General features: G+C 30.7%; 1 protein-coding gene across 2 annotated transcripts; it reads left to right on the top strand.

Annotated features, from left to right (window-relative positions):
• The first annotated feature begins 328 nt into the window (after window positions 1-328).
• Window positions 329-22,362, top strand: LOC134706897 (ras-related protein Ral-A-like). 2 transcript variants are annotated; one of them, XM_063566250.1, is made up of 5 exons: window positions 329-480; window positions 8,018-8,159; window positions 9,102-9,310; window positions 13,770-13,962; window positions 18,633-22,362. In XM_063566250.1, the coding sequence occupies exons 2-5, from the start codon at window positions 8,052-8,054 to the stop codon at window positions 18,744-18,746; spliced, it is 624 nt and encodes a 207-aa protein (XP_063422320.1). In that variant the 5' UTR covers window positions 329-480; window positions 8,018-8,051; the 3' UTR covers window positions 18,747-22,362. The 2 variants fall into 2 exon arrangements, with proteins under 2 accessions (XP_063422320.1, XP_063422319.1); XM_063566249.1 differs by lacking the exon at window positions 18,633-22,362 and adding an exon at window positions 16,156-17,758.
• Window positions 22,363-23,909: the final 1,547 nt, after the last annotated feature.

Raw genomic sequence — 23,909 nt, 5'->3', positions numbered from 1 at the left:
GCATTTTCTACATAGATTAACATTAAGCTGTGACTACGGCTTATACTGAAGAAATGTAGCCGAAAGGTGGATCAAACCTACATATACCAGTGCATTTATACATTTAATGTCAAGCTCTGAATAGGGGACATCTGCTGATCTTGGACTATTATACTAACTTTATCATTAGTATAACAGTGCAAGGCCTGTTTTCAACTCACTTTAGATTTATGCTGAAGTCAGACAAGCTTTTTGAAAGACTAATTCTTGTCTTGTGTATATGATTTCAACACGAGTTACTTCTCTTCAATTTAATTCGTGTCGTTTATTTACTTCAGTATTCCGTAAAATGTATGTACCGAAATGGGTACCCACAATGCAACAAAACTGAACCATTTCCACTTTGCTGGAGAAATTTAAATGTTTACAAACTTGTGTTTATGGCTTGAATTCGATATTGGTGTCTATTGTATAGGTTAATTGTGCAACTATTAAATAAAGGTAAGGTTTATACGATTTACAAGAAGAATTTGGCTAAAGAAGATATAAAGTATCTGTCAAAAATGACATTTTCATCGGGTTTAAGTTTGTGACCAAAATAATTTGTAAATTATTTTTTCAAGTCTAAGACCCCTGCAAGATTCACCACATGCTGTCATTTACATTATGTTTGGAGTTATTATCACCCAAATTGACTCAAGTTATAAAAACACACGAGATTATGAATGAAGACTCATCATATTCTCATTTATGATTTTTAAGTCATATTTTTTTGACACACCCTTTTCATTTAATCTCTATAGTTTTACTCAAATTACTGAAACATCTAACTCAGTGTACAGTTCCTTTGTATGTGCTTTTGATGTTGTAAAACTAACCCATTGACAACTCTAATTAGCATTACAGCTTACACAGGTTTGGGAACTTCCTGATAAAATGACCAATGTATGCCAATATTATGGGGGGTCTCCCTTTAGAGTCTAGTCAAGAAAGGCTTACCAAGCAACAGCACGGCATATTAATCAAAAAGAAAAAAATCTTAGCATCAAATAATCTTGCAATTATTATTATTTCAAATTAAAATCATAAGAAACGAGTGTCCGGTGAAAAATAATGCTCTTCCAATTCTTGAACCAACGCATTCAAACATCATAAACATAATATTCTGTGCACGAATTTATAATTTTTTCACATAAATTTCGTGGAATCCTCAATTTTTTTTCAATCGGTCAGTATGTCAGTGTTGGTGGGAAAATATGGCAGGTAATTAAAGTTCGTGTTTTGAAGCCGGTTTAACGATTGTCACCTGTTTGCAGTGTTTTCACAAGAAATGTGTTGAAGGATAGTGGGATTGGCTGAATGGATGGTGGGCATGAATTTTGAAGGATGGGGACTTGTATAGAGTAATAAAGAATTTCAAGATTTGAAGGATGGCGGCCTTAATTAATGCATGGGGTACTACCATGCATAAACCCTATAGGGAAAAAACTGGTTTGTCAACAATCAACAAAAAAGCATGGAAATTGAGCATGTGTTTAACATTTAAATTTAGATAATAGTTTATTTTAAGGACAGCCATGCGTATTGCGATCACCGGATTTTTACAAGATGGATCACACTGAGGTCACTTTGAATACGGAAAATATGTCGTGTGAATTGCTATCTGGAAGTAAACTTCTTTTATATATGAATAAATTATAAAGAATTTTCTTCAGAAAAAAGTATATGAACATAAGTTTTATAATGAAAATAAGACCTGTTGGTGACCTTCTGCTGTTGTTTTTTTCTTTGTCGGGTTGTAATGTCTCTTTGACACATTACCCATTTCCATTCTCAATTTTATCCATTGAGTTATATAAAAAACATATGCATTATTTTTTTTAATTTGAGGTTTCTTATGACTTTAATAAATAGAGAAACATGGAAAAAAACTTTGTTGTCCAAATAATTATGACATACATGCATGTAGTTTCGATGTAAGGTGTCAAAGAAAAAAAGTAAAACCCTTTTAACTTTAAGACGTCAAAATTATATGGACTAGTTAAAAAGATGGAAAAATAACCTTTTTCTGTCAGAAGTTTATAACTTCCAATGAATATTAATCGTCATTTAATGTAGAATATTTATTGGTGTACATGTACATGTTTCCTGCAGCTTTTGAAAAGGGCAGGGTATTTTTTTTTTTCGAGAAGGCACCAAAAGCATGATTGGTTACATTTTAAGGGCAGAGGATTTCACTTTTAGAGCACTCTTTACATAGAAATATAGACACTGTTTAAATGAATAGGGATATAATTGAATGTACCAATGTTTCATACAGGAAGAAATAAAGATATGTTTATTACTAATTTTAGTCCTTTTAATTTAGTAATAAAATTATCACTTCTGGACTCAGCTAAATAGAATCTTGATCATGTTCATTGTGCAACTGTCTCATTTCAATCTAACTTCAGTTATAAACTGTAATACTGGATCACAGAGGCTGTCATAAGGTGTGTTTTGAAAGTGGACATGGCCAAGAGCATGCATAATTTGTCTTTAAGATGCACAGAGAAGAAGAGCTAAATACGGTTAATTTGATCTCACATGATTATACCAATCATACATGTATACGTAGCTACATTTGTACCTGGGCTCATAATTGTACAAAATATTTTTTGGATGTATTCAACGATTTGTATAGCCATACTTTTATTATACATATTCTTCTGCTTTTATTCCATTTTCCGTCTGTCATTTTCTGTGTGTTTTTGTATTTTTTTAACAACACATTGTTGATTTTTCTTTTTATTCAAAACTGAATTCTTCAATTTGATATCAACAGTATGGAAGCAGTCATAAATTCACAAACAAATTCAGACGTCTTCACAAATCAAACAGAAAAAAATGAAAATATAAACAAACATCAGATTGTTCATGTAATTATCATAAAAATACATGTACATTGTTTTTTTCATTGTAAAGTTATAAATGATTGCTTGGATCTATATTTTAAAATTATAGAGGTACAAATAGATGCTGTCCCTATTAGTAGAGGTACAAATATATGTTGTCCCTATTATGGAGGTACAATTAGATGTTGTCCCTATTAGTAGAGGTAAAAATAGATGTTGTCCTTATTAGTAGAGATACAAATAGATGTTGTCCCTATTAGTAGAGGTACAAATAGATTGTGTCCCTATTAGTAGAGGTACAAATAGATGTTGTCCCTATTAGTAGAGGTACAAACAGATGTTGTCCCTATTATAGAGGTACAAATAGATGTTCTCCCTATTATAAAGGTACAAATAGATATTGTCCCTATTAGTAGAGGTACAAATAGATGTTGTCCCTATTAGTATAGGTACAAATAGATGTTCTCCCTATTATAAAGGTACAAATAGATATTGTCCCTATTAGTAGAGGTACAAATAGATGTTTGCCCTATTAGTAGTGGTACAAATAGATGTTGTTCTTATTGGTAGAGGTACAAATAGATGTTGTCCCTATTATAGAGGTACAAATAGATATTGTCCCTATTATAGAGGTACATATAGATGTTGTCCCTATTATAGAGGTACAAATAGATGTTGTCCCTATTAGTAGAGGTACAATTAGATGTTGTCCCTATTAGTAGAGGTACAAATAGATGTTGTCCCTATATTAGAAGAGGTACAAATAGATGTTGTCCCTATATTAGTAGAGGTACAAATAGATGTTGTCCCTATTATAGAGGTACAATTATATGTTATCCCTATTATAGAGGTACAAATAGATGTTGTTCCTATTATAGAGGTACAAATAGATGTTGTCCCTATTAGTAGAGGTACAAATAGATGTTATCCCTATTATAGAGGTACAAATAGATGTTGTCCCTATTAGTAGTGGTACAAATAGATTGTGTCCCTATTAGTAGAGGTACAAATAGATGTTGTCCCTATTAGTAGAGGTACAAATAGATGTTGTCCCTATTAGTAGAGGTACAAATAGATGTTGTCCCTATTAGTAGAGGTACAAATAGATGTTGTCCCCATTATAGAGGTACAAATAGATGTTGTCCCTATTAGTAGAGGTACAAATAGATGTTATCCCTATTATAGAGGTACACATAGATGTTGTCCCTATTAGTAGAGGTACAAATAGATGTTGTCCCTATTATAGAGGTACAATTAGATATTGTCCCTATTAGAAGAGGTACAAAAAGATGTTGTCCCTATTAGTAGTGGTACAAATAGATGTTGTCTCTATTAGTAGAGGTACAAATAGATGTTGTCCCTATTAGTAGTGGTACAAATAGATGTTGTCCCTATTAGTAGAGGTACAAATAGATGATCTCCCTATTATGAAAGTACAAATAGATATTGTCCCTATTAGAAGAGGTACAAAAAGATGTTGTCCCTAATAGTAGTGGTACAAATAGATGTTGTCCCTATTAGTAGAGGTACAAATAGATGTTGTCCCTATTAGTAGTGGTACAAAAAGGTGTTGTCCCTTTTACAAATGTATTAGATTCAATCAGGAATCTTGTTGTACTCCTTTGCTTCGAAACTGTTCAAACATAATTATGAAATTCAATTAAATGTTGGCCTTTAGTATTATGATTTAGTATCAAGGGCAATAACTAGAAATGATCTTGCTAAAAGGTGACTTGCAGCACCTAAATGTATATTAAAATTACAGCAGGGCAATTTAAAATACTATGAAAAAGGGACATGTTGCTAAAAAAAATTCCTTAAAGAGCTGTATGTCAAGAAACACGACAGGGCGTCATACCTCACCAATTTTGAAAACATTCTGCTGGAAACACTATGTAATAGTAAACAAAGGTCTAAAGGGTCTAAAATTGAACATTATTTGATTTCATCAAAAATTTAATTCTTGGAGTTCTATGATATATGCTAAATCTAACCATGTGGCATGTATTTAGATTTTGTATATTGGACCATAATAGGTAAATGTCCAATTTAAATTTTTAAGTTTAAGATTTTAGACCACATTCATTCTGTGTCAGAAACCTATGTTGTGTCAACTATTTAATCACAATCATAATTCAGAGCTGTATCAAGCTTAAATGTTGTGTCCATACTTGCCCCAACTGGACAGGGTTTGACCTCTGCCGTTGTATAAATCTGCGCCCTGCAGAGCACCTGTTTTTTAGCTCACCTGGCCCAAAGGGCCAATTGAGCTTTTCCCATCACTTTGCGTCCGTCGTCGTCCTGCATCGTTAACTTTTACAAAAATCTTCTTCTCTGAAACCACTGGGCCAAATTAAACCAAACTTGACCACAATCATCATTAGAGTATCTAGTTTAAAAAATGTGTGGCGTGACCCGCCAAACCAACCAAGATGGCCGCCATGGCTAAAAATAGAACATAGGGGTAAAATGCAGTTTTTGGCTTATAACTCAAAAACCAAAGCATTTAGAGCAAATCTGACATGGGGTAAAATTGTTTATCAGGTGAAGATCTATCTGCCCTGAAATTTTCAGATGAATCGGACAACATGTTTTTGGCTTGCTGCCCCTGAATTGGTAATTATCTTGAATATTATAATTGATAGAGATAAACTGTAAACAGCAATAATGTTCAGCAAGGTCAGATTTACAAATAAGTCAACATGACCAAAATGGTCAGTTGACCCCTCTAGGAGTTATTGCCCTTTAAAGTAAATTTTTAAACATTTTTCGTAAATTTTATATATCTTTTACAAAAATCTTCTCCTCTGAAACTGCTGGGCCAAATAAATCTTAACTTGGCCACAGTCATCTTTGGGGTATTTAGTTTAAAAAATGTGTAGTGTGACCCGCCAAACCAACCAAGATGGCCACCACGGCTTAAAATAGAACATAGGGGTAAAACGCAGTTTTTGGCTTATAACTCAAAAGCCAAAGCATTTAGAGCAAATCTGACAGAGGTAAAAATGTTTATCAGGTCGAGATCTATCTGCCCTGAAATTTTCAGATGAATCAGAGAACCCGTTGTTGGGTTGCTGCCCTTGAATTGGTAATTTTTAAGTAAATTTTGCTGTTTTGGTTATTATCTTGAATATTATTATAGATAGAGATAAACTGTAAACAGCAGTAATGTTCAGCAAAGCAAGATTTTCAAATAAGTCATCATGACCAAAATGGTCAGTTGACAACTTTAGGAGTTATTGCCCTTTAAAGTAAATTTTTAACCATTTTTCGTAAATTTTACATATCTTTTACAAAAATCTTCTCCTCTGAAACTGCTAGGCCAAATTAATCCAAACTTATCCACAATCATATCTGGGGTATCTAGTTTAAAAAATGTGTGGCGTGACCTGCCAAACCAACCAAGATGGCCGCCATGGATAAAAATAGAACATAGGGCTGAAATGCAGATTTTGGCTTATAACTCAAAAACCAAAGCATTTAGAGCAAATCTGACAAGAAGTAAAATTTATTATCAGGTCAAGATCTATCTTCGCTTAAGTTTTCAGATGAATCAGAGAACTCGTTGTTGGGTTGCTGTCCCTGAATTAGTAATTTTAATGAAATTTTGCTGTTTTTGGATATTATCTTGAATATTATTATAAATAGAGGTAAACTGTAAACAACAATAATGTTCAGCAAAGTAAGATTTACAAATAAGTCGATGCGACCAAAATGGTCAATTGACCCCCTAAGGAGTTATTGTCCTTTACAGTCAATTTTAAACAATTTTCATAAAATTTGTAAATTTTTACTACCGGTAACATTTTCCACAGAAACTACTTGGCCAATCATTATAGATAGTGATAATTGTAAGCAGCAATAATGCTCAGTAAAGTAAGATGTACAAACATATCACCATCACCAAAACACAATTTTGTCATGAATCCATCTGCTTCCTTTGTTTAATATTCACATAGACCAAGGTGAGCGACACAGGCTCTTTAGAGCCTCTAGTTTTTAAATTAAATTCAATCAGATTGGTCCACTTCATCATGTTCATTGTTATTGAAAGTTTGAAAAAAAGTTTTAATTGTGGAACTGTGTTTTCACAACAATAGTAAAAAAATAGATAGAAATTTATGAAAATTTGGAAAATCATGAAAACTAGGTACTTTCAAAGGGCTGTATACGTAGCATAAAAAGAAGTGCACCACCATATGATTTTTCTTCACCTATTATTGTATACATCCTTAATTGGCTATTTCAGAATAGAAAGTAAAACGAAGAGTTGAAGCAAGTTTAAACATACATGTATGATCTGTTTTTTAAATCTGATGATTGTTTTGAATGGCTCTATTCAGTATAAACCTTATCACTATTTGTACGCCATTACTGGACATCACAAAGCTTCGAGTAAAACTTTGATGTCATAGTACAGAATATCTGACACCACAAATTGAAAAGTGTTTTTTTTGGTATGACATCAATAGTTCAGGCAGGACAAATTCTCAAGAGTCAAGTCACCAAATAGCGTTATGGTGTATTCTTTGTTACTTAACAGCTGATGAGGGAGATATTTCTCTACTGCATTGCAATATTGTTTAAGCTATTGTATGTTTTTTTACTGTAAACATGATAAATATATTAATTGAATGACAAAGTCTGCTTAAATTAACCTTTTGCACATAACCAAATGAAATGTGTATTTCATTACATTGAAACATCCTATTTATTCCTAAAAATATTCAATATCTGCCCAATAACATTATCATGGCTTGCCACTATGACAAATACAAATGTAACTGATTAAATTAATATGTTAAATAATGACACATGAATGAAAAGTTGTAAAACCAACAGTTCACAATCTTAGATATCAGAATGAGAATAATGAATTTGATGTTTTTAAAATATGCCTGTTATTAAAATCTCTGTTTTTCAAAATCATGAACATACTAGATTTCAATTGATGAATATTAACTTAAAAATCATATTTCTAAGTTCACTTCTTCAATGTTTGTTAATACTTGTATTGATTTTGATGTCTAAAAATAGAAGATATGTCATTATATGAGTAATCAAGTAATTTTTGATTCCTTTACATGCCTATTTATAGGACCTAAACTGATAATAATTGTTTTCACTTTATTTACCATGTGTAGCTGTATATTCTTGGGAAATCAGAAAAAAGACATCATGTCAAAGGCAAAGGCTCAGCAGCCAGCAGTTATACACAAGGTGATAATGGTTGGCAGTGGAGGTGTAGGAAAATCAGCATTAACATTACAGTTTATGTATGATGAGGTAAGTCAATACTGTTGTCTGGTCAACATGTTGGGATTAATTTGATAATTCCAGAAATTGTTCATGACCAAAGTTTTAAAATAGTAACGGTACAAAATTAATGTACATGCATACAAAAAGTTTTATTGGAATATTTATACATATATATATGGAAAGATAACCATAAGCAATTTTACAGTCATGACAGTAGAGACTTAGGTATAATCAATATTTTTGAAAGAAATCTTTAAATGTTTGTCAATCCTCTAGGCTCTAGCTACATATAACTACCTTTTGGTTATTTTTGTTCAGTAATGCTGTCAGTGGCTGTACTGGCATAATTCAACTAACACTACTTTGATTGATTGAATGATTGCCACTTTTAACACTTGTACTATATATTTTTGTGGTGGTCAGTTATTTATTGTGGAGGAAGCTAGAGTGCTCAGAGAGAACCAACATCTTTCTACCGTACTATTTTGTGGTGTTCAGTTATTTATTGTGGAGGAAGCTGGAGTGCTCAGAGAGAACCAACGTCTTTTGGTAGAAAACAACATTCCTTATCAATTAAGATTGGACAGTGTTATCCCCTGATATTTCATTTAGCATCCTGGGTAACAGGGAAATTGAAATACCATCATGTAACTAAAAATTATAGCCTTTCATCCATAACACAACCTATATATAGGAGAAACACTTCAGATAGCATCACATAACCATGATGCTAAAAGGCCCTGGGGAGAACACTGAGTGATACAGTAGTTTGACTACTTAGACCACTCAGCCACTAAGGTCTCTAGATCTCCTTTATACCAAAGAACAAAACAACAGTTAAGGAAGTCCTGGAGCTAAGTCTAAATTTCCCCAAAAGATATAAAATATAGTTGTCAACACAAAAAAAACTGTTTTGGATTTTGTATTCATGATGAATTTTCAATTGGTCAATTTTTTTTCTCCATTTAGTTTGTAGAGGATTATGAACCAACAAAAGCTGATTCTTACAGGAAAAAAGTTGTTTTAGACGGTGAGGAAGTTCAGATAGACATTTTAGATACAGCAGGACAAGAGGATTATGCTGCAATCAGAGACAATTATTTTCGTAGTGGTGAAGGATTTTTATGTGTATTCTCAATAACAGAACAAGAATCATTTCAAGCCACAGCTGAATTTAGGTTGGTTTCATACATCATTTCCTTTGAACTAATTCAATCTCTCACGATCTGAAGTTTTGGCATGGTTGAAGAATATTTCAAAGATCTTGTAAAATACTTGCACCAATCCTTTACCTATACTACATGTGTATATAATATATGGATTAATTAATTTTCACTGCTGTTAAATGTTTAAATTTTTTTCTATACATTAAAAAAAGTATATGGGAAATTGGACATTACCAAGATTCAATCAGTCAATATTTTAGCATCTTTAGGGAAACTTATTTAATATTTGAGAACTTATTTTGGATATTTAAAATCTAATTTCTTCTAGCAGTATGTAGGTTTATAGGCTGTGTTGCAAAGTTCTTCATAATATATAGAACCATGTCAACAAATTTGGATCCAGTGAGAAAAAAACGTACAAGATAGTACACATATTTTGAATAAATATATATGAAGAATCACTGCCACTGCATTTGAACTTAAGACAAAGTACATGTAGATATTAATGCTTGAAATAGCAGAATTTGACATTGAAAGAAATGAGTCAATAAATTTTGGGTTTTATTTCATAAAGGTGCAAATTTTGTATTAATGTCTGCTATGAGAGCTTCAAAATTGAGCATTTGACATGTATTGACTAAATTTTTGTCTCGCCTTGAAGCGAGACATAGGTATGCTGTTTCCAGCGAATGTATTAGTTTGTGATTAGGTCTAGTTTATGGTAAACGGCAAGTGGTAGGTCAATCAAATTTGGTATGCAGTTGTATAAGCATTGGCACATCTCATTTCCAAGGATATTATTTGGCCCTGCCCCCTCAGTCACAATGGCGTCAACAATGTATTAGTTTGTGATTAGGTCTTCTTTATACAAATGTATTACAAACCCTATTGTTGTGTTGCTGCTTAATATATATATGTTAACCATACGAAAACATTTGTACATCTCCCTTTAGTAATGAAATAAACTACATTGTACATTCAAAGAAGCATAATTATTTAACATGTTTAACATAATTATAAACCTGAATTTAAAGAAAAATGTAACTTAGAAAAATATAATCATGACAGTTGTACTTCTTTATCATTTAAAGAATTTGTTTTTTTCACATACTGGTACAATGTATTTTTCTCTTTTTGATATTTTTGGATTTCCAGAAATTAAATGCAGTAATTAAGCTTATTCAGTATCTGAACATATGGACTTTGGCCAAGTCTGTTTAACAAGTAAGATGATCAGATTGTACTTTTAAATTAGCTACAGTAAACAGTGATAGAAAGCCTATGTTTTGATGATAAAATGTTACTATTTTTGTTGTTATGCTCTATGTGATTTGTTATCAATACTCATTTCCTTCAAGCATGTAATGAGGAAATAAGCGTTTTATATAGGAAATCAAATTTATATAATACAAGATAATTGTATATTAACAACATGTAATACAGGCCTAAAACAAAACAACACACTAGTTTGAAATACCCTTTTTTAACACTCAACAGGTTCATTTGGAAAGAAAATATGCAGCCCTATGAAATATCAGGCTTCTTGGTTTTGTTGAGCAGTACAAAATATCTGCCTTGTTTTTAATCCAAGTGACGTGTGTTGATTGTTTGTCCAGTCAAAATAAAAAATTGCTTTTTGCTCATATACATTTATCATTATCAAGTAGACTAGCATTTAGGAGTAAGAGCAAAAATTGGCTAACTTGAGGGTATGAGAAAGACAAGTAATGCATTTCCTATTGAGTAAGAAAGTTGATGTGTAAATATTCCTGCATCATCACCAAAATCCATGATACATTACTTGTTCTTATCTTGAAATTCTGATGTTTACCCACCTGTTATATAGATGTTAGATATTGTGTTAATTTTCTACATGTGTTCTCATCTAAAAGTTTCCAATTATTTGTATAGATAGGAGTTGGTACATCTATTTTTAGAACAGGTAGTCACAAGTTCACAAATTTTTTTCAGTCTAATATTATCAATATATTATCATTATATTTTATATATGCCTTTATTCTTGTGAGAAATATACATTTTGTAGTACAACTCAAATAATTTAAGCTAACATTCTGGAGAAGAGTCTGGTAATACATTGTAGAGTTCTGAACATTGTTTGTCTTGCTTGCGTACAAGAAGTTAAGTTTTGATTATTTATTATATATATGTCAAAGATTTTGTGAGGCTGTTGCCTAATAGACATAATAGAAGTTATGCAACTGGTAATGATTCATCATAGTTTACAGGTTTTAGATCATTTAAAGTAGTTACTTTTAGCTAGAAATAAGGTTAATGTAGTTTTGAAAAACAAACGTGAAACACAAATTGATGGAATGATTAAATAGCATTTTAGTGAAAATTAAAGCCAACAGTTGCAGATTCCCTATAAAAAGCACTATTCTAATTTTTAAAAAAAGGGAGTTGTTATTATATACACAAATAATTTTAAAAAATGTCCACCGTGACAATTTGATGCAACTTCCAAACGAACTCATTGTCATAGGCCTGTGAAGAAATTCTCAGGCTGAAAGTTGAGGAATACCAATCCTGCAGCAGCCTTGTTAACTATTAGTATTAAGCTCTACATTTAAAAATGTAGACGACCTGGTCATCTGGATACAGTTCTCATGGTCTTAAATGTCCAACTTTCTTATGTCTTGTCCTTGCCCACATATTCATGGTTAAAGGACTTTTAAAATAGTGTAGTGATTTTTTCATAAATTGATATGAGTAAAAGATTTATCATATTATTATTAATTAAATATTTAGAATCATTTAAAAAAAGGTCTCCTTGTCTGTTGGACAAGTAGACAGGTACTACTTTATCATGACATTTTCTTATAGATTATTGATCAACATTAAATTTTGTTTGCATTTTTTGTTACTCAGATACTTTAAACAATAGGTCACATATAGTAGTCTTAAGTAGTTCTTCTACTGTAATCACTAGCCAGTCAACACTGAGGTTGTGAGTTCTAACTTCGCTCATGCAGACACACTCGACTCCAAGTCTTAATTGACTAGTGTTGTATTTTTTCCTATTGAATGTCATGGTTGTCTCCACCCACTCTTGCTTCCTCAACCAATAACAACTGATAAAAAAGCCTGAAAGTGGCTCTTAAAAGTGGTGTTAAAACACCAACAATCAATCATAAATCATTGATTTTTTGTCGAGCCTGCAACTTTTGTTGCAGAAAGCTCGACATAGGGATAGTGATCCGACGGCGGCTTTAGCTAACTTCTTAAAAGCTTTATATTTAAGAGGTAGAAGACCTGGATGCTTCATACTTTGTATATAGATGCCTCATGTTACGAACTTTCCTTCAATCACATGTCTAATGTCCTTGACCTCATTTTCATGGTTCAGTGACTACTTAAAAAAAAGTTAAGATTTTTTGTAATGTTAAATTCTCTCTTATTATAAGTAATTGGCTAACTATATTTGGTATGTGCGTACATGTACCTTGCAAGGTCCTCATGCCCGACAGACAGTTTTCACTTGACCTCAACCTCATTTCATGGATCAGTGAACAAGGTTATGTTTGGTGGTCAAGTCCATATCTCAGATACTATAAGCAATAGGTCTAGTATATTTGGTGTATGGAAGGACTGTAAGGTGTACATGTCCAACTGGCATGTGTCATCTGACCTTGACCTCATTTTCATGGTTCAGTGGTTATAGTTAAGTTTTTGTGTTTTGGTCTGTTTTTCTTATACTATATGCAATAGGTCTACTATATTTGGTGTATGGAATGATTGTAATGTGTACACGTCTAACTGACAGGTATCATCTGACCTTGACCTCATTTTCATGGTTCAGTGGTTAAAGTTAAGTTTTTGAGTTTTGGTCTATTTTTCTAATACTTTATGCATTATGTCAACTATATTTGGTGTATGGAAATATTTTATGATCTATATGTCTGTTACACAGGTTTTATTTGACCTTGACCTCATTTCCATGGTCCATTGCTAAGTGTTTGTGTTTTGGTCTGTTTTTCTCAATTTATAAGCAATAAGCCAACTATATTTGTTGTATTGAAGAATTGTAAGTTGTACATGTCTGCTTGGCATGGTTCATCTGACCTTGACCTCATTTTCATGGTTCATTGATCAATGTTTCGTTTTCTTGGTTGAGTTGAGTTTATGTGAAAGATGTAATAAAGCTTTATATTTAGGTCTATCAACATAATATCAATGATTAGTAAAGAAGGCGAGACATTTCAGTGTGTGCACTCTTGTGTTTAGTTTATGTGATATGTTCTAAATTGTAGTTAACCTTGAAGTCTTTCAACATAAATTCACATTCAATCATAATCAGTAAAGCAGGCAAGACATGTCAGGTGTGTTTATACATTCTAATAGTATTCATAATGTTTAGAGTTGCCCTTTCACAAGTAGAACACACCTTTTATACCTGTTTATTTATAATGTATGAATCTGGCCAATTGAATAAAAAGTTTTCTAATTTTAGGGAGCAAATTTTACGTGTCAAAAATGTTAATAGTGATAAAAGTGACGACAGCATTCCTTTTCTGTTGGTTGGGAACAAAGCTGATCTAGAAGACAAACGACAAGTCCCTGTAGAGGAAGCCCAACAACGATGTCAACAATGGAAAGTTCCATATGTAGAAACTTCAGCTAAAACCAGGGCTAATGTTGATAAGGTAATAATTTCAGATCAAAACATTAACGATAAACCCACTAAAACCAGGTCTTAAGATACTATATATTGTGATTAGGGTAAGCTACTGTCATCATTGACATATAGTATGGGAAATTATGAATGGTATTGAAAGTTTTAGAACTGTTTTTATGTAACTTAGTGTCATGATTTTATAACTGTTTGTACTTTTGAATTTGTTACCCAAACAGTGGTGCATCATTGGCAATTGACTAAATAGTTCTGAATCTGTTTTTGTGAAAATATGAGAATTTTGCCTGATTTTTTTTCCATTTCAAGGATATTTAATACAAAAAATAAGATTTTTAAACCAAATGTGCAATTCCTTATTAATGATAAATATTTTTGATTTTGATTCTGTAAATAGGAGCGATTTTGAAATACATTTGACTATAGGTCCATTATTTCACAAAGAAGTGCCTTCACAACTTGTGTAGACTCTGTGTAATAAGCCTTATCAGGAGGTTATATTGACGTCTGTACCAATAAATTATTGCAAACAGTTGTTGCACTCTTTTCATTTGGCATGTTTTTTGTGTTGCTGCCTCATTGATGTACACCCCTCATTTTGCCTTTTGCATACTAAAGACATTTAAAGTGAAATTTATGGTTCTTGATATGTTTTAAAAAAGTAATTGGGTTTCCTGTTAATATGGTGAAATTTGAAATTTGTAATTAACAGCAGTTCTAGTACCTCTGAATTGATAGTTTAGATTAATTTTGTGTTTAAAGTAGAATGTATATAATAAAGATAGAGAGGATGAATTTCAGCAAATATTTAGGTATTTGATACAATTTTTTGTTATTATTAATGTTTGTTTAAACATCTGTTTCCAATGATGTTCCTAGATAAACTCTGTACAGGGTGTTTCTATCTTCCTCAGTTAACTGATATCAGCACTCTATGATTACTGATGTTATAGGTTGTATGATCACTAATCAAACAGGGTGTATATATATATACATATACAACATTGATTTCAAGTCAAAATTTTATTCATGCAGCTGTAGGTTTTATCTATTGAGAAAAGTAAAAATTTACAACTGCAAAGTATAATTCTAATTGGATTGTAAAAAAGTTAATAGAATCTGTATTTAGATTAATGGCTATGAAACTGCAATCCAACAACATATAAAAGAGAAAAGAATTCCTATATTTATTAACTTAAGGCAACAACTAACTGTCTTTCTAACAGGGTTTTCAACATGAGACAAGCACATTAAAACTTTCTGAACACTCAATCTTCCTCCTTTTAAACACTTGTGAATAATAATGTATCAAAGCTGGATTTTATCTTGCTCAAAGTATTTTAAAACAGATACAAAAATCAACAAAATTCAGGTCGTCTTACACTGTAATATTGAGTGATGTACTTTCAAGAAGATCTCCTTCAGATAATTAATAAACATCACAGCAGTTGTTATCTTTTTCAATGCTTCAAGTAAAATTTTAAATCTAAATCCTTATTATTTCTGAGCATAAAAGAAATTAATTGAAACATTTTAGTCCTGATTCAAATTGTATGAATGTGATGATTTAGAATTTTCAAAAAAAAAGAACATAATGCATTCACACAACAGAATTTAATATTTATTATCTTTATTAAGAAGTCATTTGAACCAAAAGAAAAATTGCTCTGTAAATCATATATTCCTTTTACAATTCATGTCTGAATTATCATTGCTGCCTATGATAAAAGTCCAAGAAGGCGAGTCAAAAGTGTTGTTTTTCTGGCGATATCTTGTGTATCAGAAATTAGTTGGTCCTGTTCCTGTAATCCTGGATATTTTTCTTTGAGTATTTCCCATAATTTAATTTACTTTTTTTTTTTTTAAGTATAGCTCATTTGCATTTTACTATCAAAATCATGTACAGGGAGGCAAATTTCTGTGTCAACAGTTTAATTTTATTTAATGTAATACTAGTATTTATATTTACTATTTCATAAATTGATTGAAATTACAGTAGATAAAAAAACTTTTTAATACAGATACAGGAAGTTTGATTCTAGTGCAATTTATCAATTCATGTATATGTGAATACAAAATTTCAAACCAATTTCCCAGTGTCTTATTCCATGACAAGAGATTAAAAACCCATTCACTGTTTGTTTTTTTAATGACATGAAATAAAGTATCTCAATGCTCATTTCTTTATTGATTTGTTTGTTTGCAGGCTTTTTATGATTTATTGCGCATCATGAACAAAGCTAAGTTGAACCCACGAGCTGGTGGAAAGTCAAATACATTACCTTACAAGAAATCTGCTACTCTGAAATCTTCAAATGTTCCCAAACTAAAAGCTGATGCAGATGAGCAAAAAGAAATTAAAAATCAGCAGAAATGTTGCATTCTTCAATAAAAAGGCTAAAAAAACATTAACACTTTGCTGAGCTTGAAAAATATTACAATTTCACATACATGTATAGCAATCAAAATAAAGGTTTTATTTATATTATATATTTTTGTTTGGTCTTTTTCAATTGTAAACACAAAATGTTAATGTACTAACCACCAGTTATCAAAATTAAGGTTTGTTAAATTTTTAATTTCCATTTATCCTACCATTCCATTTATTTAGCTGCCAGCATTTTATTTTTACCCCCAGCAACATCCGTTTGCTTGAAAACACTCCACTGCACATGTTTTATCATACACATTTGCATGTAGAGTAAACAGAGATATGTTTCAATTCAGTTAACCAGAAACTTTGGTCAAAACTTTACAGTATCTCTTATCATAAATGAGCTACAATGAATGTGTAAACTTTGCTGTTACTGATAAAATTACATGTCTAACTGTTACATCGCCAATATCTCATAGAAATTTGAGATTCACACACACCTACTTTATATTTATAAGGATAACTTATGAAGAGTACGTCACATCCATGCAATCGCTTATTACTAATTACAATGTGTAATTTTATTTCAATACTATGTATGTTAAACCTATGACACAGACCTTATAATGCAAAGTAATTATATCAATAGCGGTATCCTTTGTTTTCCTGTTTACATGTCATCCATACACCTTTTCGTCATCTTCATCACACAAAAGAAATATATGCATGTCTTATTCTGTTTTAGGTTGCCCTCTCAATGACAAGACTAATGACAATAATGATCTTTTGTTTATATCTATTTATACATTATCATGATAATCATGTGTCCATGCCCAATTTTGCTCTATAACCATTATGACAGTGGTTTGTATGCTATAGAATCAGTCTGTTTATCCTTTTAATATGCCATATAAGTACACTATTACTAACAACAAAAGGCAAGTTCAGGATATTCATGAGTTATATGGCCCTAATTTCAACAAGCTAAAATGAACAAAATGTTAAACATCTTCACCATTTAACAGCGCTATGATTATTTTTCCATAGTCCTTATGAAAATGCCTATTTACAATGTAGTTTATATACGAGCTTAAAAACAATTGCAGTCGTATATTGGTATCACTTCGTCATCATTGTCTGCATCGTCCGAAGTCATTTGGTTTTCACACAATAACTTTTAAAGTATAAGTAAATAGAAATATTTGAAATTTTAGCACATGGTTTATGACCACAAAAGGAAGGTATGGTCCCTACAGTTTAGGATACGAAGCAATTTATTAAATTTTTAGATGAATGAGGGATTTAGAGTGCTTGTCATTAAACAGTAGTACTTGAATTGAATAGAAAAAAAAGTCAGGATGACAATTTATGTAAAAAAAGTCGGGATAAACTAAAAAAAAAAAAAGCAGGACCGGATAGAGTGAAAAATAAAAAGGTAGGATAGAGATTACAACTAAAAAAAAATGCAGGACAAAATTTTGCATCCTAGCCCCCCATAAAAATCAAATGGTAGCTCCCTTAATTAAAACTTAAATTTGATATGGGATGTACACATAAACCAAGAAACATAATGCACTCTACTAACATAAGTGGAGCAGAATTACATTCACAGTCTGTTCCAAACTAATTAAAGGAAGATAACTCCAATTCAATTATGTTCCAACTAGCTTTTAAATACAATTCAAAATGAAAGCATTCTTTTCTGTCAATACTTACAAGCACTTTGATAAGCAATTGTCAACAATTATAATAGTTCAGTGATGGATACTCGTCTATGATTCACAGTGATTCAAAAATTTAATATTCAGCTTAATTTGGACCAAACAATTTCCATGGACTTTTTATTAGACAGTTGGTCTAGCTTTTTGACAGAATGTGGTTGATGTATATGAGACAACTGCTTCATGGGACACAGAAAAATAAATAGCTGGGGTTTTTATGTGTTTTTCATCAGAGTAATAACTACTGGTGATGTTATTTAAAAAATTAAACTGGATAGTATTTATACAATTTTGAATATTGGGAATAATTTTGAAGTACCAAAATTTGTTATGCTGCTTCTAATGTCATTTGCAAAACACTCATTTATGATCTATGACCTCAATAGTTATCTGTAATGACGAATTTAAAAACATTTCTACTTAGTGGATGACAAAACGTTTAAAAAAGGATTTTTCTGATTGACTTAACACTTACTTGTTAAAAAAAAAAAATCTGACTGAAACATGAATTTCACATTTAAAAAAAATCTCATCAAGTTTACATCTTTATTGTTCAATTGTTAACCTTGCATTTTCTTATCATTTCAGGTATTTTATGATCTAATGAGGGAAATAAGGTCAAGGAAGATGGAAGCTAGTAAACAAAACAATGGAAAGATCAGAAAAAAAGAAAAATCCAAGAGAAAATGTACAATTTTATGAACAAATATTTGAACATAGAATGCCTTTTAAACATGACATTGTATTATTTTAGTCAGGCTTGATCTAAATGTTACTGCTACCAGTGTTAAACATTGTATGAACAGCTTCAGATAAGTCTTCTGAATATAGCTGATGGTGTCATACCAGTTCTGAAAGTGAAATGTCATAAATAAATAAATATTGATTGCAAAAAATACATATTTAAAGTTTATATGTCTTTATGCTGATTACTAGTATTTCTTTTAAAGTAAAATCTATAATCCGATCTTTTTCAGCTGTATTTATTTCAAAGTGTACATTCCATCACAGTTCGAACACTGTTTTTAGAAAAAACTTTCATGGAAAAATGAAATAACAAAATAACAAAATAAAGTTAATTTGTGTGCTTTCCTTGTCTTTATATTTTGACCATAGCATAGCTGCTTTAAAAATCTAAGTTTCTGTTGTATTTCTGTTGTAAATCTTTATATTGATATGAATATTGTGCATCGATGATCATTGTGCATTTATTTGTAATTGTTTTTCTATTTTCTATTATACAACACTGGTCATGTAGGTTTTTGTTTAGGTAAAACATAGCAAATCATTTTGGGTCTGGTGTCTTTAATTGTCATTATTAAAAATTGAAAATTCAACAAAAACATTATTAATTCTAGAATAATAATTAAGTTTGAATATCAATAAACATTATCAGTTATTAAGCCTATAGGCATCATAAATTTTGAAAAAGGCCAAAATAAATAAGTAGCATTAGGACCTTTAAAAGAACCTCATATTTGTATTGTGTTTTTATCTGTTAATTTTCTTGTTTATAGTAAGAAGCCATGTTTGATTGTACTTGGGTATAAAAAACAGAAAATACAATAAAAAAATAAAATAAAATAAAATAAAATAAAATGTTTCAGTAATGTTTCCCATATTCCATTTGAAAACTATGGTGTTCCAATGAATAATTTTGTGAACAAAATGTTTACTTACTGAAATTTGAGTTTCCAAGAAAAAACAGATAACAGTACATGTAGTTATATTGTGACATTTTGTTAAAAAAACTTCAAACAAACACACAAACTGTACTATTGTTTTACTTTTACTTTTATATATCTTGAATAGAATCTCATTTAATATTGTCTTCCTTTTCCCTACATATTCAACATTAAATACTGAGAATGACTGGTGATTTGGATATGCCTTTATAAAAATAGTACTGTAAAGCCCTTCATTGAGAACTGGATGCGGTAGTTGAGGTAGCTTTGTTGTACAACTGATGGATAATAGAACATTTAAATCAAGCCTTGGTTTTACAATCATTTAGTATTATGACACATAATGTATCTTCTCAGCAGATTCATCTGCTTTTATCTCAAATTTATATGTATTTAAAAATTTAAAAATCAGTAACTTAATAAAAAAATGTAACAGTTCAAGCAAGCTATGATGAAAAGAAATGTTCAAAGCAATCCATGCCTGGAAAAGTATTATTCACTCAATCTATCTTGAATACATTAAGAGTGTTTTAGCAATACTTATGGTCTAAACTATTTATTGAAATAACACAAATAATTTTGTTAATTTATAAATTTCAATTTTAATCAGAACAATATTTATATCACAATGTTATCATTACTTTTTAATATCACAAATATGTTATCATTGTCTGTTTTTATTCCCACCAAATTGTTTATGGGAACAATCAAGACATTTTATGTGTTACCATTTGGTTATTTTAATCTTTCATTTCTGTATGCCAAACCAACATTTTACCTTTTTCTGATGAAATATATATTAATAGATTATGATTTCATCATTAATCAACAGTATAACAGAAATTAAACAAACAGCAATTTTAAGCTGTTATTAATTTGAATAAAAGTTTTAAAACTTTTTAAATATTGCTTTGTGCAATTTGTTATACTAGTCTGTGTTATGTATTGTCTTGTTTCCAGTGTAATGATATTTTATGTAATGGTAGAAACATATTTCTTCATTTGTCTTTATGTTATCTTGTAATCAATGTCATATGTGAATAGGTGGAACAAAAGTTTAATCCTGCGCAATGTAACTTAAAGTGCTTGTCTTGTATTTATTATATTAATATTCTTATAAATTTGAGGACAGATTGTGATGTATCTGATTGGTAAAAAGGGAACACATAACAAACCTTTCACAATAGACGATATATGTGGCTCATCTTTGTGTTTAAAGACATTGTTAGGTGAAATGATCAGACGAAATGAAAGTATTTTTATTGATGAAGAACATAAATTTTTCAAAAGTTTCAAGAACATTTTAATGTTTGAAAGCTGTAGCAGTCTGCTAATGTTTTTGCTTGAAAGACTCATATTTGAGTTATGTAAAGATTAATCAAAACAAAATTTATTTGGATATTATTTTTATACGATCAGGTTAAGAGTGCAATTTTTTTGTAGGTGTATTACTAAAGGTTAATCAGAATTAAGCACAGAGCTTTCCATACTAATTATGTTTGTCTATGTGAAATATTACTGGTAATTCTATACAAAACCAAATTATATATAAACCTTTGTACTGTGGATTTATAATTATTCCTGTGTCACCAATTTGAGGAGATTGGTTGGTATAGGTGAACTATGAATATGTCAAACTAAATACACATTTACATTTACTATAGCTTGTATGCAGGTTTTTGGAAAATCCTCAAAATCAAATATCTATGAAAATGGAATTTTCCCTAAAACCACCAACGAAAATATATGAATTCACAGAATATATGAATAGTAATGCTATGTTATTACTGTACATAAATAACATAATGCACATTATATTTTCACAAAATCATCTTTTTTAGTTAGAGACTTTATAAACATGACAGAGGAAATAGATGAAAGATCAATTATGCAATCTCTCTTTTTGATATATGTAATGTTCCTTGTACAAATCATTATATGTTTACATAACTAGTAATTATTATTCTAGATAGAGTAAATGTATACCTAGTTAGGTTACACAAGTGTAAAATCAGCTTTTACAACATACTTATAGAAGTTCTTTAGTGTATTGTATATAAAATACTCTTGCATGACTTTATGTCATTGTTTGAAATAATAGGTAATGACTATTGCTAATGTGTTAATCATACAATTCATTACTTGTAATTGGTTATAGTTTTTGATGACAAACATTTTCAGCAGTACGTATTTCAACAACAATTAAGTAAACTAAGGTATTCAAAGAATGTGTGCCTATGTTATATTTATACATAAGGAAGAAAGAGAGGGATACCATGAAAATAAACCTAAAAAAATCAAACCCATGTTTATTTGTGCAATACTTATTAATTGAATTTGTAATAAGATGTTTTTGAAAACAGTATAGTAATATAGTGTAATCAAATCTTGATCTGTATACATATGATCTGTAAATGTAGAAGTTAGAAGTTTCATCAAATTAGCAGTAAAAGGGATAAGGACATGAATACAGGGTCCCTAATGGGTACTGCTAAATGTAAACATAATATAGTTCATGCTTGGCATTATTATGATATTTATATTGTCTGGTGAATTCTGCTTCTGTCTTTCTGTTTAATACTTATGTTATGTATTTAATTGCATCTTTATTTAATAAATTGAAACTCTTGTAACCTTGTTGTTGATTTTAAAACCCCTCAAATCATAATTATAGCTTGGGACAAAGTAAAAGTTCTGTATGACCTCAAAATATTAACATCACGCTGTCGTCGTCGTCATCCAGTTTCAGGACAATAACTTAAGTATAAGCAAATAGAAATTAATGAAATTTAAACATAAGGTCTATAACCACAAAAGGAAGGTTGGGATTGCTTTTGGGGGTTTGGGTCCTGACAGTTTAGGAATAAGGGGCCACAATTAGGCCCAAAAAGGCCTTTTCTAGTTTCCATACAATTACTTGTGTTTAAGTGTATGGATCTCTCTGAAATTATACCACAAGTTTCAATACCATAAAGGGATGGTTAGGATTGGCTTTAGGAGTTATGGTTCAAACCGTTTAGGAATTAGGGGCAAAAAAGGGGTGAAAACAAGAGTTTCTTGGTTAATGGACAATTAAGACAATTTTAAAGCTACAGCATAGTGTATTGCACAAAAGCAAAAAATTGAGTATAAATTCAAATCATTTAATTAATTCTAAGTTCTTTGACTATACTACAGTAGCAATTTATCAAAGGCTAGATTTGAGTTATCATTGTCAGGAGAGGTTTACATGCATGACATGTATTGTCTAAATTATTGAGTCCTAAATACAAATGTCTAGGTTCTGAAAGAGGGACGAAAGATTCCAGAAGGACAATCAAACTCATAAATCAAAAATAAACTGACGACGCCTATCTAAAACTAAAAGAAAACAAACCGACAAACAATAAAACACATGACACAACACAGAAAACCAAAGAATAAGCAACACTTCTTCACTTGACCAAGATGATGCAGACTTTTCAGTTTCCTTTCCTTTAATCTTACTATCAACCTAAACAATTCAAAATTGAATTTTCTGGGTGATACACATGTATAAAGATATGAAGATGTAAGGAAGCAGAAGGTACCCAGTAGACCAACACTCATATCTGGAGGAGAAATTAAATACCCCGGTAACTTCATGGCTAAAAACAACAAAAACAAAATGAACTCAACAATACTCTACATTGAAGACTGAGGACTGAACAACAATGGGTAATCTCTGGTGCTCTGGAAAGTTGAGCAGAAAATAATCTCAGAAGATTATGCTCCACGTGCTATGTGTTCAATGACTTCTTTAATTTCTATATGCACAATTACTGTGAAGAGAGGAAGATCCGTACTAATTTCCAAGGTCAGATGTCAAAGTTCAAGCTCATATGGGGCCAAATAATCTAAAAACATGATTCAGATATAAAATTTGGTCATGCAGTTGAGCCTCATATTCATGAGGTGTTGATATTCAGAGAGAAAATTCAAGCTGAAATTAAGGGTAATGTGCAACACAGTACTAATTTACAGACTTATTCTGCCTTTAAATAAATCTAAGAATGTATAATCATTATGAAGAAAGTTAAATCTGATTCTATTCGTAGGAATAAAAAAAAAATGATATGTAATACCAGAAAAGTTTTCAATATATTTGCATGCCTTTTGATTTTAATTTATACATTAGTTATTATATGAAACGGTGTGAAAA

Source organism: Mytilus trossulus, chromosome 2 (genome assembly GCF_036588685.1).
Source record: "Mytilus trossulus isolate FHL-02 chromosome 2, PNRI_Mtr1.1.1.hap1, whole genome shotgun sequence".
In the NCBI taxonomy this organism is placed as follows: domain Eukaryota; kingdom Metazoa; phylum Mollusca; class Bivalvia; order Mytilida; family Mytilidae; genus Mytilus; species Mytilus trossulus.
This window is presented reverse-complemented; position numbering and strand designations above follow the sequence as displayed.

Coding starts and splice junctions, on each gene's coding strand:
- LOC134706897 (XM_063566249.1), top strand. CDS start 8,052: ATGTCAAAGGCAAAGGCTCAGCAGCCAGCAGTTATACACAAGGTGATA. Junction 8,160..9,101: donor TACAGTTTATGTATGATGAG/GTAAGTCAATAC, acceptor TTCTCCATTTAG/TTTGTAGAGGATTATGAACC. Junction 9,311..13,769: donor CAAGCCACAGCTGAATTTAG/GTTGGTTTCATA, acceptor TTCTAATTTTAG/GGAGCAAATTTTACGTGTCA.